General features: G+C 37.9%; 1 protein-coding gene across 1 annotated transcript in view; it reads left to right on the top strand.

The window, feature by feature from the left end:
• DARS1 (aspartyl-tRNA synthetase 1) overlaps positions 1-20,625 on the top strand; it is an 82,599-nt gene that overhangs the window by 16,774 nt on the left and 45,200 nt on the right. The window contains exon 4 of the mRNA XM_011759806.2: positions 7,333-7,435. Within this exon, the coding sequence (XP_011758108.1) occupies positions 7,333-7,435 (103 nt within the window). The remainder of the gene's footprint in view (positions 1-7,332; positions 7,436-20,625) is intronic.

The following is a 20,625-nucleotide window of genomic DNA, read 5'->3' as shown; positions in this document are numbered from 1 at the left end:
CCTTTAGAGGCTGAGGCAGGCAGATCACTTGAACCCAGGAGTTCAAGACCAGCCTGGCCAACATGGTGAAACCCCATCTCTACTAAAAATACAAAAAATGGCCGGACATCATGGCGCACGCCTGTAATCCCAGCTACCCGGGAGGCTGAGGCATGAGAATCACTTGAACCCGGGAGGCAAAGGTTGCAGTGAGCTGAAATTGCACCACTGCGCTCCAGCCTGGACGACAGAGTGAGGCTCTGTCTCGAAAAAAAAAAAGCTTAATCCCCAGTGTGGCATTGTTGAAAGGGGAGGCCTTTAAGAGGTGATTAGGTCATGAGGGCTCTCCCCCCGTGAATGGATTATCACAGGAGTGGCATTAGTGACTTTAAAAGGAGACCTAAACTAGCACACTCAGCTTCTCACCTTGATGCCCTCTGCCACCTTAGGACTCTGCAGAGTCCCCACCAGCAAGAAGGCACTTACAAGTTGTGTCCCTTCGACTTTGGACTTCCCAGCCTCCAGAACTTTAAAAAAAATAAGTTTGTTTCCGTATAAATTACCCAATTTCAGATATTCTGTTATAAGCAACAGAAAACGTACTGAGACACTTGTCAGTAGTGATTGTAAGTGTTTTTTATTTCTGCCAACGTAGATGATCTTTATTTGAATTTTTTGAAACAGAGACTTGCTGTTGCCCAGGCTGGAGTGCAGTGGTTTGACATCAGCTCACTGCAACCTCTACCTGCTGGGTTCAAGCGATTCTCTTGCCTTAGCCTCCCAAGTAGACTACAGGTGTGCGCCACCACATCCAGCTAATTTTTATATTTTTAGTAGTGTCGGGGTTTCACCATGTTGGCCATGCATGCTGGTCTTGAACTCCTGACCCACCTTGGCCTTCCAAAGTGCTGGGATTACAGATGTGAGCCACTGCCCCTGGCCATAGATTGTCTTTAAGAATAGAATCTTGTGCTCTGAATTTGCAAAAACCCTGATTGCTAGTACCCTCTTCTTCCTATATCTTATGTACGAAAAATCATATCAATAAATATGACTTACTTGGGATCGTTTGTGTGCTTTAACCCCAGGAGTAATAACATTAAAGCTGGGCTTGAAGGAGCAACTCATAGTGGCAATTTCCAATAGAGCAAAGCCCTGAGAAACTATGAATAAGGAAATGGAAGTGTCAAAATCCTAGTGTCAAGAGTATGACAGTTAGAATCCTGTAATGCAAAAATAAGAGTCTCTTCATATTTTTTTTTTTAAAAAAGCCTGTATATTTTTTCCTTAAGGGCAGCGTTTCAGACATTTTTTAAAATAGAAATCGGATTTCTTATAGTAGGTTTATATATAACATCCCTAAAGTGAAGTGTTTTAAATAGGAGCAATGATAAATTTCTTACCTTAATGATATGCTTAAAATTAGTGTTTTTCAAGCGTGAAACATATGAGCTTAAGTCTGCATATTGAAAGAGTAATTGGAATGTCTGTCGTTCCTTTCAAGTTTTACACATACCACGTGGAAGGCACCGGCACAAAATAATTATTTCGACACTATTCTTGCTAAAAACTTATACTTCCAAAATAACTTCAACTTAAATCTATGCAGGAACTTTTCAGGGGAAATAATAAGTAGAAAAAACTTTAGAATGTTTAGATCTTTGTTGTTTTAATCCCTAATTGATTAATACAAATGATGAAGGAAAATATTAATGTTGGATATTAGGAAGTTAAGGTACATTATCTAAATAATGAATCCAGGGGGCTTAGCAAGTTAAAAGTCAGCAATCAAAATGCAGCACAAAGTTTTAAGTGTTAAGAATTTGAATTTAAAATATCAAAAGATAGACCAGGCCTGTAATCCCAACACTTTGGGAGGCTGAGGCAGGTGGATCACTTGAAGTCAGGAGTTCGAGACCAGCCTCGCCAACATGGGGAAACTCCATCTCTATTTAAAAAATTAAAAATTAGGCATAGTGGTGCATGCTTGTAATCCCAACTACTCAGGAGACTGAGGCAGGAGAATCCCTTGAACCCAGGAGGCAGAGGTTGCAGTGAGCTGAGATTGTGCCATTACTTTCCAGCCTGGACAACAGAGCAAGACTCTTGTCTCAACGAAACAAAAACAAAATATCAAAAGATAGTTTGTTCAGCTGTTTTGAACACTGACTTTTCTATAAACTGTCTTTTGTGTTGGAAAGTTCCAAGAAGAAAGATGAATAATATTTAGCAGTTGATTAATCTGCCCTCTAAAGTTCATGTACCAGCTTTTGAAGTGAGAACTTTTTACTAAACCGAGGAATTATGTATTTGCTTCTTAAAATAAAAAGTAATGTATGGGTATGGTAAAAATAAAAATTCCAGTAGTAGAAAAACATACGAAGTAGAGGTCTCACAATTCTATCTCCTCCATCTCACAACAGTCTGTTCCCTGCAAAATAGCTGCTGTTTTTTCTTGTGTGTTCTTGCAGGAAAAAAATATATACATTTACAGACATGACCATATTTTTTGTTTTTTTAATTTGCACTAAAAGGAACATGTACACACTGCTCCTGTGTATCTCTCAGCATGTGGAAGGTAGTGCCTCGTAAAACATGGAACTAAGGTAATCATGCAGTACAGTGTGTCACCAACCAGAGCCAAAGAAAGAACCATTTTGTTTCCTAATACATGACAAGAACTTGGTCTCAAAAGTACTTCATAGAGAAGTAGTCTGAGTGGACAGTTCTATTTACCAGGAAGCCAGTACTGACTGTTTGTTTTCTTGAGTCCTTTAAAGATCATTTTTTTTTTTTTTTTTTTTTTTTTTGAGACGGAGTCTTGCTCTGTCACCCAGGCTGGAGTGCAGTGGCCGGATCTCAGCTCACTGCAAGCTCCGCCTCCCGGGTTTACGCCATTCTCCTGCCTCAGCCTCCCGAGTAGCTGGGACTACAGGCGCCCGCCACCTCGCCCGGCTATTTTTTTGTATTTTTTAGTAGAGACGGGGTTTCACCGTGTTAGCCGGGATCGTCTCTCGATCTCCTGACCTCGTGATCCGCCCATCTCGGCCTCCCAAAGTGCTGGGATTACAGGCTTGAGCCACCGCGCCCGGCCTAAAGATCATTTTAAGTGGACCATTAAGGTTCTTGTATTTGAAAGTGCTTTGAACATAGAAAGCTTGGGGACCATAGCATTAGTCACAAGTAGTTCCATTTCAATTTCCTTAACATATATTATGTATTTATTGAGTCAAAGATAACGTTTTTAAGCCTTTTAATGCTTATTGCCAAATTGGTCTGCAGAAGCATTACGCAAGTTTACCCTGCCTTTGGCAAGTTATAAAGGAACAATTTTACCGTTTTAATTCTCCCAAGCGTTGAGTAATACTCGATTTTATATTTTGTATTTTTTTAATCTTTGCTCATTTGAGAGGTAATCTATTGTTGTTTGCTTCAACTTGCATTACTTTCATTACCAGTAACATTTTTTCCTTATACTGTATTTACTTACTATGGTTTTCTTCTTTTTCCTTCAGATTATCTGTTTTGGTCTATTGTCTGTTTATCTATTGGGATCTCAGTGTTCTTTTCTCAGAAATCTTTAAGATCCTTATGTATTAAAAAGATTAACTTATATAGGTTATATGTCGTTCAGCACTTATTTTTTCTCAGTGTTATTGTTCCTTTGATTTATTTTTGTATATAAATGTTTTTTCATTCTTAAACTTAGGAAGTTCTCCCTTCCTCCATGTTATAGTTTAATATTCAGTTCCATTTTTTACTCAGTTTTTGTATTTGTTGGGGTGTTTATTTAAATTTTATAATCTCCTGAATTCTGTTTAGAATTAGGATCTCCTTTATCTAATAGGGTCTGTTATCAATTTTTTCTTATGTTCTATTGATCTGGTTGTTTTTTGTACTGGCACACTTTTACATACTATATAGGTTTTTATAAAATAATTTCCTCATAGATTGGTCTCTCTACTTCATTCCCTTCCTCCCCCATCTGTTGCCTTTTTTTAATAAGAAAAAAATAATTTTTAGAATTAAATCTAACAAGCACAGTAGACATTTAAAGGGTATAGTGAACATTCTTCACTTCACTTTTTTTTTTTTTTTTGGAGATGGAGTCTTGCTCTGTCACCCAGGCTGGAGTGCAGTGACACAATCTCAGCTCATTGCAACCTCCGCCTCCTGGGTTCAAGCAATTCTCCAGCCTCAACCTCCCAAGTGGCTGGGATTACAGGCACCTGCCACCACGCCCGGCTAATTTTTATATTTTTAGTAGAGATGGGGTTTCACCACATTGGCTAACCTAGTCTCGAACTCCTGACCTCAAGTGATCTGCCCACCTTGGCCTCCCAAAGTGCTGAGATTACAGGCGTGAGCCACTGTGACTGGCCTTCACTTATAACCATTGATTTCATTTCTATTCTCTAGCAGGCGTACAAATCTTAGGAGGTACGTTTGCTCCTATATTTAGCCGCCTAAAACTTCCCGAGTTCTACTTCCTGCTTGTGTTTAATTTTGAACTTGGCCAAAGTTCCTTTGCAGCCCTTCCCTTTCTTCTATACCTACCTCTGAGTGTATAGTTCTCTTAAAAATTTCATATTCTGATTAGAAAAGTAGTGCATATTTATTGTAGAAAGTTCAGAAAATACAGAAAAATACAGGGACAGAACAGTTTCCTATAATTTCACCATTCATTGGTAGCCACATTTTGGTGGTTTTTTCCCCTATATGATCAATCTTATACTTCTTACACAAACAAAATTGGGATTACACATTACATATGGTTTTATCACTGTTTCCTCATGTAATAGTCTATCATGATTTTCTAACAAATATTTGTGTTTGTGTTCCCAGCGCCCTGCATAGTTTTTGTATATAGTCATCCAGCTGTGAAACAGGAATGATAATCAGTCATCAAATAAGTAGTCAGTGGTAGTGGTGTTACTAATAATAATCATTAAGGCCGGGCGTGGTGGCTCACACCTGTAATCCCAACACTTTGGGAGGCCGAGGAGGGTGGATCACCTGAGGTCAGGAGTTCGAGACCAGCCTGACTAATATGGTGAAACCCCATCTCTACGAAAAATAAAAAATTAGCCAGGTGTGGTGGCGGGCACTTGTAGTCCCAACTACTCAGGAGGTTGAGACAGGAGAATTGCTTGAACCCGGGAGGTGGAGGTTGCAGTGAGCTCACGCCTGTAATCCCAGCACTTTGGGAGGCTGAGGCAGGTGGATCACCTAAGGTCAGGAGTTCAAGACCAGCCTTGTCAACATGGTGAAACCCCATCTCTACTAAAAATACAAAAATTAGCCAGGCCTGGTGGTACGTGCCTATAATCCCAGCTACTCAGGAGGCTGAGGCAGGAGAATCGCTTGAACCCGGGAGGCAGAAGTTGCAGTGAGCTGAGGTTGCGTCATTGCACTCCAGCCTGGGCAACAAGAGCGAAACTCCGTCTCAAAAAAAAAAAAAAAAGTCATTAATAGTTAACATTAATTGGGCTCCATCTCAACTTTAAACATCTTATAAAATCCTCATGATTATGGGAGAAAACCCCAAGACTATTACCATCTCCATTTTCCAGATGAAGAACTGAGATATAAAGTGGTTTAATAATTTTCCCACAGGCCCCTTCATAGGAAGTGATAGGATATGATACCAGACCTTTCGATTTCAAAGCCTTTCGGTTTTTTTTCTACCAGACACTTAACACTAATTGTTACCCCCTAGTGCTGACCCATAGTCTTTTCCTGTGCTCACCCTTTGTAAGTCCTTTAGAGTTCTCCATTCTTTCTCCAGGGTCTTTGTGTAGGCCTGAAATTCATCACTGGATGGCTTTGTGAGGCAGCTAGGTTGGTGCTGCTTCTGTCTGCACTGTTAGAGTAGCTAATACACTCTGACTAAATTGTGGCTTAGCCTAGCACTGTCGTATGCACATTATCTTCCATTTCACGGTAACATACTTTTCTAAGTGGGGTAACGTGTGGCTGTGATTTCAATAGTAGTTCCTAGGAAAATGTTATTTTTATTCATCTGCAAGTTTCTCTGTGGTCATAACCTTTGTCCTTCCAGTATTTTTTAATTCTTTTGAATTTGTTTCATTAATACAACTTTGTTTTTTAGGATTTTACTTTGTGACTGGATCATCCTCCAAAGGAAAAGGGAAAATTAAGAGTGTTTTTTAGTGGTTAAAAACCTGCCAGTCATATATGACTCCAAAGTAAATAGATTATGTCTGTGTTGATACTTTGTTTGCAACCTGTCTTTTTTAACTTGTGATTGCTATCTGATTTGCATTTCAAAATACTGTATGTTGAAAGTAGTAACTGTAAGACTGCTTGTATTTTTGCTCTCCTTTTTCTTTCTTTTTTTTTTGTTAAGGCCCATTCTAAATGTAAAAGATAATGCTCAGTTTAAAAAACAAAATCTTCTCTTGATGTTTTACAAGACAATCTGATGTGAAAAGTGGTCTTGGAGAGATTAACCCCTTTTTTATGAGGAAGTAATTTCCCAGAATTTGATCAGAGACTTAAGAAGGGTCTGCTTTGGAGGAAAAGGGATGTCACAAGGAGACGTAATAAATGATATATATTATGAATAATGTTTTTCAGAAGGTTAAGAATAAGGAGTGACAGTTCTTTATAAAAGGAGGAGGAATAAAGAGGCCCAGGATATGTAAAAATAAAACTGGTTATAGGGCTTGAAGAAAATGATCTTTTATAGACAATGTAAGTTATTTGGAGTAAAAAAAAAAATGTGAGGCTCTTATAAAATATGAAGGACTAGGAAGACGATAAAGGAAAAATGAAGAACGTAGAACATGAAAGGTACTAGCCTGTCAATTTAAATGCTGTTTAAAATGCACTTTGGTAGGAAGAAACTCTGTAGATGGACCACCCCCATAGAGTGTTTGTGTCCTTGTTTTTAAGCACTATGTTAGCACTTTCATGGTTGCAGTATTGAGACTTCCATAGTAGTACAGTGCCTTTGCATGTAGAATATACTAATTATTGAATGAATGTTGAAAGTGATCTCAAGTTACTTGAAATTTGTTTAATCAATGCAATGACAAAATAATTTTCTTGATTTAGAAGTTTTTTTGAAATTGGTGATTTGCCTGTGTTCTTATAACAAGTTAAAAGCATTTCTTGTTACTCATCATAGGAACTTGAGTTTCTTTAAGGGTTGTTAGTTGAGTGTGAGTATTTTGGCTGTGGAAGCCGAATGGATAGGATACACATGTGTGCGTGCCTGATGAGTGTAGTACATTTTGGCCCAGTTTTAAAGTAAAGAGCATTTTCCTTCTTTGTAAAACCTGAAGTTGTGTGTCCTTAATACATTTGTGTTCTTTCTGTCTTTTTTAGGGAAACAGTGCTTCTTAGTCCTACGTCAGCAGCAGTTTAATGTCCAGGCTCTTGTGGCGGTGGGAGACCATGCAAGCAAGCAGATGGTTAAATTTGCTGCCAAGTAAGTAAGCAATTATATCCTGTTGTCAGAATAAACAATGGTGGGAACGGAGACTCCCAGGGGTTTGGACCATTTTCATACATTAACATCAATGCTTCGTTTGTTTAAAAATGTAGTTATTTAAATTGTCAGTTCAGTGTTGCTGAATACATTAAACTTACAAAAGAGAAAATATGGAGCACAGGCTTGAAATTCATTTGGAACTGCTGAAGCAGCACTCTCTACAGACAAGTCACATTTACTTTCAAGTAGAGTAACAAAAAGCCTGGCAGCCTCAACATAGCGGAGCAACTTTATTTTGTTGTGTTTGTTGAACTTCATTTCCTCCCTCCTTCCCTCCCTCCCTGCCTCCCCCAGTTTGAGATTTGCATATTGAGCAACAAGTTTTCTAACCAAAAAATAAAAGTATATAAAATAAAAGAATGTAGTTTGGCAAATGATTTCCTCCAGAAGGAAGTAAAACAAATGTGTTAAAACTTTTAGCTTTGACACCAAAAGGATTTAGGAGAAAAAAGGTAAAACTTACTTTTTCCTCCTGTAAAAGTCTGAGCTGTCTGGCCCAGAGTTCCCGTAGAAGTAGCACATTGTTTTGTTCAGCTTACAGGAGGCAGATATAGAGATAGAAGTGTGGTTGTGCGTGCAGTGGCTCTAAGGTGATGAGAGCTGTTTTACTTGGTAATGGTGATGTGGCTAATTTTGTTTCACGTTTTTTTCAATTTCATCAGAATTTTATTTCCATGATAATGATCTCAGAAAACATGGGAAAATGTATGGTCTTTATGTTTTAAGTAATAAAGTAATTTCATAGATGTAAGTGTTTTTTAACAAAGAATTCAATCAGAGTAAATGATATCTTTTTTCTACTTCTTTTTTAAATCTTTGCTCTTTAGATGCATGCTTTCTAAGATGAGTTAATACAGATGGAATTATGAATTTTAGAATTGGAAAGAAACTTAAAAATTATCTAATTCAATATCCTAATTTAGCTTTCAGCCCTCCCTGACCCTCTAGCACAATGTTACACATATAAAGGATGCTCAGCAGCTGGTTTTGATGTAGGTATTTATCAAAATCAGTTTCATTACATCATAGTAATACCTGCACTCAGGTTTCAGAACTTCAGTGCCATGAATTAAGTCATTGGTGAGATCAGTAGTATTTTAGTACTCCTAGTACAGTAGCTCCACCTCTCCCTATCTCCCTATCCTGCTGCCCAGAGATGACCACTCTTCTTCTGCATGTGTCTTCTGGTAATAGGTTTGCTTGTTTTGTCTCCTAGTTAGAGTGTGTGCTTGTGGGGTGCATTTGTCTTCCAGCCTTTTAAGGTTAGTGTGTATCCTGTGAAGTCAAACATAAATGAGCTTGGTCCCTAGAAATTTAATCTGCACAGAGAGCCTTCTATAAAAGAAAAAAAGATGGTCCTGGAAACTGCAGACATAGATCCTAAATTCTGTTAAATATACTGAAAAATACTGGAAAAAAGTCAACCTCACATCAACAAACAACTTTTTTAGTTATCGTCTTTTGTATAATTATTTGGTTCTGAAAACTAATACATGAAGCTGACAGTTACATAGAGAATACATTTTTCCATTAAACTGCATTATAAGCTCAGTGTTATGTTCCTAAAGCTTCCAGTGGAAAAGCCTTTTCTAAATCCTACTTACCCATAATATTCAGTGAGAGGCATTCTACTGACAAGTGGACAGTTAATCCATGTGATGTGTTTAGAAGTAGACACATTTAAAGTACTTCACGAATAAGTTATTCTTACTATTTCAGGTCTTCTCAGAAACTCCTGGGGCTTGACTAAGTAACAGCAATTGACTATATCAAATGTCAACCATAGCTTAATAGCTAAAAAGGCTACTTTCAAATGGTCTCCCAGACAGAACTTAGTTCACTAATGCCTTCATAAAATTAAAGAACACCTTTTTATCATTATTTCAATAAGGGCTTTCATCCAGTTGGGATGATATACGGGTGATCTTTCTTTTTTTTTTTTTTTTTGAGATGGAATTTCACTCTCGTTGCCCAGGCTGGAGTGCAATGGTGTGATCTCTGCTCACCGCAACCTCCACCTTCCAGGTTCAAGCAATTCTCCTGCCCCAGCCTCCCCAGTAGCTGGGATTACAGGCATGTGCCACCACGCCCAGCTACTTTTGTATTTTTGGTAGAGATGGGTTTTCTCCATGTTGGTCAGGCTGGTCTTGAACTCCTGACCTCAGGTGATCCACCCGCCTTGGCCGCCCAAAGTGCTGGGATTACAGGCATGAGCCACCACGCCCAGCCATGGGTGATCTTTCTTTTAGACAAGGGAAGAATATAGATAACTTAGCCTAGAGTTTGTAATTCCTGAAGTGGAACTCCATAAAGATCTAGATGCAGTTCAGGCTTAACAACTAAATTGTGACTTGAATTTTTTTTTTTAAGCAAAGAACATGTAGCTATTTTTAGTCCTTTTAAAAAATGGACTTTATATAAAGTAGCAATGTGTGGGAAAAGGTTGAGCTGTTGCAAATTATAAACCTTGTCACTGGTTATATGTAAGTGAATGGAGCCAATTTTATACAATAGATTCAACATGTGGTACATAGATAACTGTTATTAAACTTTTGGCACTAGTATGTTAAGGAATCAAGCCTGAGTAATTACCAGTAGGTGAGTTAATGGCTTTTGCTATCTTGTGAAAAAGGGAAATTCTTATGGCAAAGACTTGTTGGCAAAAGATGAGTTTTTAGGTTTTGTAGTTGGTTAAGATAATTTTCTTAGGAACATGATTTTATGTTCCAGATGGGTCATTTTGTCCTTTCTGTGTGATGTAACCTGTACTTCTAAGATAGTTCAGAAATCCTGATCCTTGATAAGAGAAGTCCACTTTTAGACTTCAACAAGAACTTTTTAGAACTTTTTTTAGGGAAAAGATGTATGGAGATTTTCTTCGTCTTTTAACTTCCTTTTCCTAAAAATTGTTACTGTGTTTTTTCTAAAATGGGTATGCATTACTCCATTGTGAAAGCAAAAATTAAGATAGCTTTCATACATTTATCTTTGAGGTCACTTGTTTAGGCAGTACCGTTTGGTGAACTGATACTTATAAAAACAAAAATCTAAGGTGTAAGGTTATTATTGAATCATAAAGAGCAATAAAAAGAAATTCCTCTATTTGTTATTAACAGATTAAAAGGAGGAAATTTTATAACCCGCTGTGGTCTAACTATATTCACTGTGGTTATTATTATTGTTATTCACTAACTATATTCATTATTGTTGTACCAAACTGAAGAAACTTTAAGTTCACTTGGACTTTCTGTGTTTTGTTGTTGTTGTTTTGAGATGGAGTTTGGCTCTTGTTGCCCAGGCTGGAGTGCAGTGGCGCGGTCTCAGGTCATTGCAACCTCCGTTTCCCAGGTTCAAGTGATTCTCCTGCCTCAGCCTCGTAACTGGGATTACAGGTTCCAGCCACCACACCCGGCTTATTTTTTGTGTTTTTAGTAGAGACGGGATTTCACCATGTTCGTTGGTCTCGAACTGGTCTTGAACTCCTGACCTCAGGTGGGATCCACCCGCCTCAACCTCCCAAAGTGTTGGGATTACAGGCGTGACTTTCTGTGTTTTTAAGCATGGAAGATAATTGAATTTTCTGATATGATACCAGAAGGACAGCAGTACTAAAATTTCTAAAACATTTGAGAGTAAAGTCTTATGTCTGTCTGTCCACATGAGATTTTAAAGATATTTGGCTTCAATTTTTTTGTCTCCCTTTAGTGTTCTTTGTATTTTCTGCCATGTTATTTGGTTTAGGACAAAGGAGTCCAGTCATTTATTAAACTAATATTTATTGAAGGATACATGCCCTTTTTGCTCCCTCTTTAAGTCCACACTTGCCAGAAGTTTTATTTTCAGTGCTAGTTTATCTAAAATCTGTAATGGCTTCCTACTTCCAACCATGTCCAAGATTCATTCCGCCTGGTGTTTCCCTCCCTACAGTGTTATTTCCCACTGCTTCCCAGTACGCACCCTTCAGATGGGCAGACATTCCATGCCTGCAGTGACCTCTCTTCACTTCTCATTTTAAAGGCATTGGCTTTATTCATTAATCTTCATTCTTTGTCATTTAGCTTAACCCCATATCCATCAGGATCCTCATTGTTTGGTTTCTCCGTTCGTTTCTTAGGGATCCACATATGTATTCTTAGGAGACTGAGAATTATATGTATTTACATGTATGTATTATATATATTTAAATTTTTAGTATATATTTTGATGATAATCTTAAAGTTATATTATTCCATATCATTTTAAAAGACAGATTTATAACTGAAAACTGCCATGTGAATCTAGTGCTCCATTAGCATTACTGTCTTATTTACAATTGCATTCATGCCAGCTGAAGCCAAATGATATTCATATTCTGTACAAATGAAGGTTTCACAGTAGTTTGAATAGAGACACATGCTGAACGAGTTGGGTTACCAGGTAGTACTTGGTAATTTGGAGGAATTCTGAACTCAGAAAAGCCTGTGCCATTCAAGGAGATATATTAAATTCTCTTTTTGTCTGTATAGGAGCAGCGGATCACTAATAGTATAACAGTTTGATGCAAGGAAAAATGTTTCTATTTCTAGTTCCAGTTAAGTTTCAGGTATTCGATAATTCATTTGATACAAATTTTAATTAATGCCACATTAACTTTCACATAAGCAAGATAGTTTTATAAAATGATTACTGATGCTTTATTTAAATTGTCATTCTTAGATTACTCTTTACAGAATTTTGGTTAATTATGAAGCTAAAATATCTTGACTCTACCTCAGAGTTAATGTTTTAGATAATTGAACAGGTATTCTTCACATTACTAGTATTGAAGTCAGAATACAGAAACAAATTAATTATGGAACTGGCTCTGAGGCTGCAAGCTTTATTCAGTAAACCAAATGTCAGCAACTTAGTTTTAGTGAAACTAAAACTTAATATTACTTATTAATTTGAATTTTGTTTTTATTTAAACATTTATTTCTATTTTAAAGTTAAGGGCTATAAGCATAAGCATTTACACTAGTTTGGTATTTGTAGGTGTTTAAGTAACGTGACAGAACTTATTTAAGTGATTACTAGGGGTTGTTGACATTTTTTGTTCCACTAAAGAGAACCCATTTAGTAGTTTTAGAACTGCTGGTCTGTGCCTTATTGAGTAGTGCATACTTCTCACCATGCTTATTTTGGACCCAAAACTCTTGGGGTTTTAGTGAAGAAAAATTAGTTCATAAAATAAGTTAACAGCTGGGCATGGTGGCTCATGCCTGTAATCCCAACACTTTGGGAGGCCAAAACGGGCAGTTCACTTGAGCCCAGAAGTTTGAGACCATCCTGGCCAATATGGCGAAACCCCATCTCTACAAAAAAAAATTTTTTTTAGTTAGTCGGCCAGGTGTGGTCACTCATGCCTGGAATCCCAGCACTTTGGGAGGCCGAGGCAGGCGGATCATGAGGTCAGGAGATCAAGACCATCCTGGCTAACGTGGCGAAACCCCGTCTCTACTGAAAATACAAAAAATTAGCTGGGCATGGTGGCACGTGCCTGTAGTCCCAGCTACTCGGGAGGCTGAGGCAGCAGAATCACTTGAACCCAGGAGGCGGAGGTTGCAGTGAGCCAGGATTGCATCACTGCACTCCAGCCTAGACAACAGAGCGAGATTCTGTCTCAAAAAAAAAAAAATTAGTAGGGCATGGCGGCATGTGCCTGTAGTCGCAGCTGCTCCAGAGGCTGAGGTGGGAGAATCACCTGAGCCCAGGAGGTCCAGGCAGTGAGCTGTGATTGTGCCACTGCAGTCCAGCTTGGGCAGCAGAGCAAGACTCTAGCTTAAAAAGTAAGTTATCATGGGCCGGGCATGGTGGCTCACACCTGGAATCCCAGCACTTTGGAAGGCCAAGGTGGATGGATCATCTGAGGTCAGGAGTTCAAGACCAACCTGGCCAACATGATGAAACCCTATCTCTACTTAAAAATAAAAAAAGTTAGCCAGGTGTGGTGGTGGGCACCTGTAATCCCAGCTACTTGGGAGGCTGAGGCAGGAGAATTGCTGGAACCCAGGAGACGGAGGTTGCAGTGAACCGAGATCACGCTGTTGCACTCCAGACTGGGCAACAGAGTGGGACTCCGTCTCAAATAAATAAATAGATAAATAAGTTATCATGATTTAAAGAATGATTTAAATCTTTAATTTTTGCAAAGCACCCGTGGACAGATTGGTGTAATAGAGGTACAGAGAACGCAGGGATTTAGTTCCCTACTAACTGGTGACAAAGAGTCCCTCATTGACCAAACCTTCCTCAGATTCCTTTGAAAGAACTTTCTGCTCCAGTAAACCTTGACTTATTTACTTCATGTTTATGTGTGCATTGTTCAGTTTTGACAAGAATCCTACTGAGTTGCTTTAACTACAACCCCTGTCATCCTCCGTCAGTGTCTGATCACCCTCGGTAGCTAATCAGGTTCCTCCTCCTCCACCATCCCTCAGGTGATGTCTGATCACCCTCACCTGCCATCAACAAGAATCCTGTTAGGTTACTTTCGCCAGAATCCCCCTTTCCCCTGATGGCTCCTCTTAGTAATTTTCCATCCACTGACTATGTTCCCATTTTTGGCTCTAAGTTTCAACTTGCCAATGGTGTATTCAAAGTTGAGCCCAGTTCTATACTTAGATCTGTTTTCCCCTATTGCAGTAGTCTTGAATAAAATTTGTTTTTACCACTTTAAATACTGTCCATCTCTGGTTTTCCCTGACAACCATGTGACCTCATATATTGTTTACTGTTTGCTTATCTTACCTCATTCTTCAAAGCTAACACTCTTATTCAAACACTTATTTCTACTTGCCTGATAAATACACAAGTCTGAGATCTAGTGTGGTACTATACTAATTCACTATAATTGAAAGAAATGCTTGCTTGACGTATAAACAAAGCTTGTTCTTCTCTTAGAATTGAAACATATGGCTGGGCGTGGTGGCTCACACCTATAATCCCAGCACTTTGGGAGGCCAAAGCAGGCAGATCACTTGAGCCCAGAAGTTCAAGACCAGCCTAGGCAATATGGTGAAACATCATCTCTATAATAAAAGTCAAAATAATTAGCCAGGTGTGGTGGTGTGAGCCTGTGGTCCCAGCTACCTGGGAGGCGAAGGTTGCAGTGAGCGGAGATCGTGCCACAGCACTCCAGACTTTGTGACAGAGCAAGACCCTATCTAAAAAAAAAAAAAGAAAAAAAAAAAAAGACTTTTATTGTCAAAAGGTGGTTTTATTATTTTTTAAAGTACTTACCTAATTTATTTTTATTTTTGTTCTTTTAATGCTGTTTTAATTAGCAAATATATGGTTTCTTGTGTTTGGGCATTTTGCACTTCTTTGCCTCAGTGAATTGTACATTTAATTTATAACATTGAAGCATTTTATGTTGGTACATTATTTGAAGAACTGGTGTGTAACAACTTTATGGCATGCCTCTTTTCTAACTAATCTTTATTACATCCTTGCAAAGATTTAAAAATTACTCATTTGAATGTAGGTGGTTATGTAGATCTGTGAGTACGTTTCTCATTGAGTATATAGTAAGATTTAACACATTATTTCTGATAACCAGAAAGCTAAAAAGTTTGTTGGTTTTGCTGAAAACCTTTAATAGTCAAGTTTCTGTGTTAAAAATTTTAATAGTTTTTGTTGATATAAGGATATATAAGTATGCAAATGAAAAAACTTAATGTACATAGTGTCTCTTTTACCATTATTGATTTTTTTTTTTTAGTGGTGGTAATAAATGGAAATAGTTTAGAAAAATATGAGCGATTATCCAGAATTAAATTTTGATCATCACCCAGCCTCTGCCAACTCCCAAGTTTATCCCTACTATTAACAATACAATCAGAATACTTCAATATATAGGATTTCTGTTATATTTTAGTTCTGTATTGTGACTATCTAATATAATACAGTGCTTCTAGGTGCTTAAATCTGTAGTACCTAGAATGACGAGAAATAAAAGGTAACACTATTATGCTGCTCATCTTCTGTCATTATCTTGGGTTTATTGATAGATTATGTGAATAACGATGGGATACTCTTCAGCGACCTCCGTAGTAGGTGTCATATATTTTTTAGATGAAAGATCATGGAAAACCCATCCCCCACCACATACAGGACTCTTATTGCATGTGTAATATTATTATTTTTAATATTTAAGAAACTTAATCTGCAGTTAAAACTCAGTATAGTAACTACCCTTGCTTTATCTTGCCAACCTTTCCAGTGTCTAGCATGGATTTTTATGCTTATTTGGATGCCTCTTCTCTGTTAGTCCCTGTACCAGACCCAAAAGTTACAGTACAATGGTCACCAGCATCTTCCCCATTTGGTGTACAGGGGAAATAACAGGTTTGCTTATAATAATAGCAGTAATAGCTGACTATTACTATATACTAAGTGTGGAGCTGCAAAGTGCCAGACTTTTTTCTCACTTGATCCGCACAGCAGCCCCATGAGGTATAAATACTGTTTTTGTCTTTTTTTTGTTTTGGGGTGGGGAGGAGGTTGATTCTGTTCTCTCTTTTTCTTTTTCTTTTTTCTTTTTTTGTTGTTTGTTTGTTTTGTTTTCAGGTGAGGAAATCGAGGTGTGAAATATTAAGTGTTTTGACTAAGGTGTCTTAGATTCTGTACTCACTGTAGTCTTTTAATAGAACTGGACCAGGCATGGTGACTCATGCCTGTCATCCCAGCACTTTAGGAGGCTGAGGTAGGAGGATCACTTGAGCCCAAGAGTTCAAGACCAACCTGGGCAACGTGGCAAAACCCTGTCTCTACAAAAAATAAATAAATAAATAAATAAATAAATAAATAAATATTAAAAATAAAAAGTAGAACTGATTATAAAGTAATAAAAAAATTTTTTATGTTTGAGTGATAAATTCATGCTAAAAATTCCAAAGGAGGAATTTATTTTTAACCATTTGTAACACTAATGAGTTTGTCTCTTCTACTGGAAAGCAGTAGCTGCTTCTAAGGAATCACACGATTGTTAAAAAGCATGCTCTGAGAATAAGGGGAAGAGACAGGGAGTTGGAACCTAGAGAGTTTCATGTTTTCAGTGACAGTTATTCTTCCTGAATAATCTCAATAAGAAAAATGTTGAAAGTTATAAACATGAAATCTAACACCATTAGAGGCAAATCTAATAATTAATTGCGTCTACTTTTGCTTAGGCTTTGGGCTTTTTTTCCTTATCAGCACTGCCATTAACACGACACAATACATTTTGCACCTTTGTGTCACTCTTGTGAGGAATAAGGCACAAAGTCATTCAAAAAAGCAGCTGTGTGGTGTGTGCCACTGATGTTGAAAATAAAACCACAGACTCAGAATTTAAAATAAGGATTTATCTTTTACTAAGATTGTGGATGCAGGAAAGAATTGAAAGGATTTGTCTGGATAACTAATACTGTTCCTTAACACATCAAATTGCAGGTTCTTTGTTAGACACTTGTACCAACTAAAGTCCTTTCCTAGAATTGCTCCATCAACAGCAAGGGAGAAGAGATCTTGAGACATTTAGGGATGGGTGTCCTTTTAGATTAGCTTTTTGTAAAGTGGTGCTAATGTACTGTCAGTTCTGCTGTGTGACATATGCATTCCTAAAAATTACTGTCCTATGCAAAATTGTGCAGTAAAAACCACGGTGTTTATGGAGAAAATGGGGTTAATGGCATAACACTCAAAAACTTGATGTGGAGAAAGGGAACCCCTCATACACTATTGGTGGGAATGTAAATTACTATAGCCTCTATGGAAAACGGTATGGCGGCTCATCAGAAATTAAAAATAGAACTACCATATGATCCAGTAATCCCATTATGGAGTAATTATCCAAAGGAAATGAAATGATTATGTCAAAGAGAGATACATATTTGCACTCCAATATTTATTGCAGCACCATTCACCATAGCCAAGATAAGGATTCAACCTAAGTTTCCTTCAACAGATGAATGGATAAAGTGTGGGATATATACACACTGGAATACTATTCAGCCATAAAAAATGAAATCTTGTCGTTTGTGGCAACATAGATGAACCTGCAGAGCATTGTGTTAAGTGGAATAAGCTGGACGTGGAAAGAGAAATACTACATGATCTCATGTGCTAAAGATGTTGATCACATAGATGTAGAGAGCATAGTTGGTGTGGGGGAGGGAGACAAGGGAGAGTTGGTCAGTCCGTTCAAAATTACAGATAGATAGGAAGAAGAGTAAGTTCTGGTGTTCTCTTGCACAGTAGGGTAACTATGGTTAACAATGTTGAATATTTCAAAACAGCTAGAAGAGAGGTTTTGGAAAGTTCTCACCGCAAGGAAGTGATAAATGTTTGAAGTGACAGATATGCCAAATGCCCTGATTTGATTTTTACACAATGTATACCTCTATGGAGACATCACACTGTACCTCATAAATATGTACAATTGTGTGTCAATTAAAAAAAAAATTCATTAATGGCACACTTTTTGAAAAGACAAGAACCTAAGGGTTTTTTTGGTTGTTGTTTGTTTGTTTTTTGTTTTTTGTTTTTTGTTTTTGTTTTTGTATTTGTTTTTTTTTGAGACAGAGTCTCACTCTTGTCGCCCAGGCTGGAGTGCTGTGGCGCAATCTCAGCTCACTGCAACCTCCGCCTCCTGGGTTCAACGATTCTCCTGCCTCAGCCTCCTGAGTAGCTGAGTAAATTACAGGCGCCCACCACCATGCCCAGCTACTTTTTGTATTTTTAGTAGAGACAGGGTTTCACCATGTTGGCCAGCCTGGTCTTGAACTCCTGACCTCAGGTGGTCCACCCACCTCAGCCTCCCAAAGTGCTGGGTCTAGAGGCGTGAGCCACCACGCCTGGCCAGTAACCTAACTTCTTAAAGGTAACAGTTTTATACTCATTGAATGGTTAAGAAATACGTAAATACTACAATATATATAGCATTTTACCTTGAAAAAAATGTGCAGTTTGCTTGTGGAAGTGGGTGTCAAAAGAAAGGCAGTTTGTACGTTATTGTGAAGTGATGGAAGGAACAGTGTCTGAAATCAAAGGGAGAGTTGTAACACCAGATGTGGAGGGGCATGGCTCATAACATGAATTACAGGTAGATGTTTAAGGTGTGTGCATTTTGTATATTCCTGCATGGCCGAGTGCACCCAAGTATTGTTTTCTGTATTGACCGAGTGTTCTCACTGATGAAATCTGGCATAGGCAAAAGCAAAATTCTCATACTCAAATTGTTCCCTAATGTGTCAGTGGTGTTGAAACAAATTCACATTTTCAAAACAAGCTTTATAGCAAAACTGTACTCTTGAAAGTGACAACAGGGTTTGCTAGTGAGTGGATAAAACATGAATCTTATCTGTTTGCTTATTACTTAATGTGTGGGAGTAAGGAAAATAATGAATTAGAAAATGACTGGTTTGAGAAACTAGGTGGAAATGACACCTTTAATCTGGAATAAATTGCCAACATGGACTGAGAGTACACATGACCCACTCTTTGGAGCTGGGATGAACTCCTCTTCCCATATAGCACTTGGCCGAATAAAGAGTGGACACCGAAGAGGAGTGAAGCTAGCTCCTTTAGCAAAGAAGAAAGGAAGTCCATTGAGTAGGCAGCCAGTGGTGTCTCCTAGGGTTAACTATATTGAGTTAACTGAAGAGAAGTTCCAGGCTTTTGAGTTTATAAAAAGCCCAATAGGTTGTTTTACCCCATAATCCTCTGATTATAATTTCCACCAATCTGCCTGCCCCAGGCCACCTCATTTTCTGTTGGACCTCATCAAGACTTCTAGTCTTTTTATCCATCTCCACATTCTCTCCCAGTCTTTTCAGCCTCCTCCTTATCTCATGTGGCCCCATGCTCCATTCCTGAAACTACTCTCTGCACCTTTATCCACTATTTTCCGCCTCTTTGTTTCTCTTGCCCCACAAACACCCTACAAACTACCCTGTCCCAAAGACTCCTGATTCCATCATCTAACACCAGGCTGGAGTATCCTCTGTGTTCATGGCATGACAACTGATTCCTATTCCTCAGCTGGGCCCACTTGTGTATATTCTACTTTATAATGAAAATAGCGGTTTATGGGCTGTGCCTGTTATTTTCATTGTTTCACTGACCTCTTCAGGATCTCATTCCTCTTTATCTCTCAGTCTCTAAATATAATTGGAAAGGCAAAAGTTGGAAAGTAGTGTGAGTTCCATTGCTTAGTATTCTACCACCCTTCTGTTATTATTAAAAACAGCATATCACCAACATCTAAACCAATTCTATTGGATTCTGTTGCTTAAATAAAACAAAAATCTTTACTTAGAAACTTGAGGATCAATGAAGCATGAGATAATTCAAAAGAATATTTAGTTAGTAACACATTCTCTTTGGGAAGCTAGCAGCTCAGTTAGTGGACCAGCTAACCATTCTGCCAGAATCTGGTTTGGAAAATAGTATGGATAGAAATATGTCTGTGGGGGAAAGGTCATTTTTAATCTCCGTTTAATTTTCATTCTGTCTTAGATCAGTTGTTGTACATAAAATGCTTGGAGTTATCTTTAGGGCTAGAGGAGTGCCTAAGGACTATTTGTTTATTTTCAGGATGTTTCGTTTCCATTTTGAATGTTACTGCCCAAAGAAACGGGACATTTAAAGCATGTGAACTCATACACAACAAAGTGGGAGAAATAATGGTATTTATATGTTAATTCCATGAAGCCCTATATTTAACGCTATTCCCTCTGGCCATATACCAGGTGGAAAAAAGCAAGGACTCTACTATTAAAAATATCAAATCAGATAGTTCCAGCTGGGGTTTCTTAATCATTTAAAAGGCAAAATATGAGGTCACTTTTAATATCTTAAGTAGATAACGATCTTAGCATTTACTTTAGATATTAAATCTGAAGTGCTTGTCTTTTGCTTTACTGGCTAGACAATACTGCTAGCAGTTTCTAGTATTGGAGTATTTTCCTTAAAAGAAACATTGGAATTTAATACAGAGCCAACTATTTTGCCTCAAATTGTCTGTCTTCGGAATATCCAATTCATCAATAGAGTAATCTAAAAAGTTGACTCACTAATTGGATTTAAGTGCCACAGGACTCTTCACACATTATTTTAATCAATTT

The sequence above is a fragment of the Macaca nemestrina genome, chromosome 11 (assembly GCF_043159975.1).
Source record: "Macaca nemestrina isolate mMacNem1 chromosome 11, mMacNem.hap1, whole genome shotgun sequence".
Classification (NCBI taxonomy): Eukaryota; Metazoa; Chordata; class Mammalia; order Primates; family Cercopithecidae; genus Macaca; species Macaca nemestrina.
The sequence above is the reverse complement of the archived record's forward strand: the minus strand, read 5'-3'. Positions and strand labels throughout refer to the sequence as shown.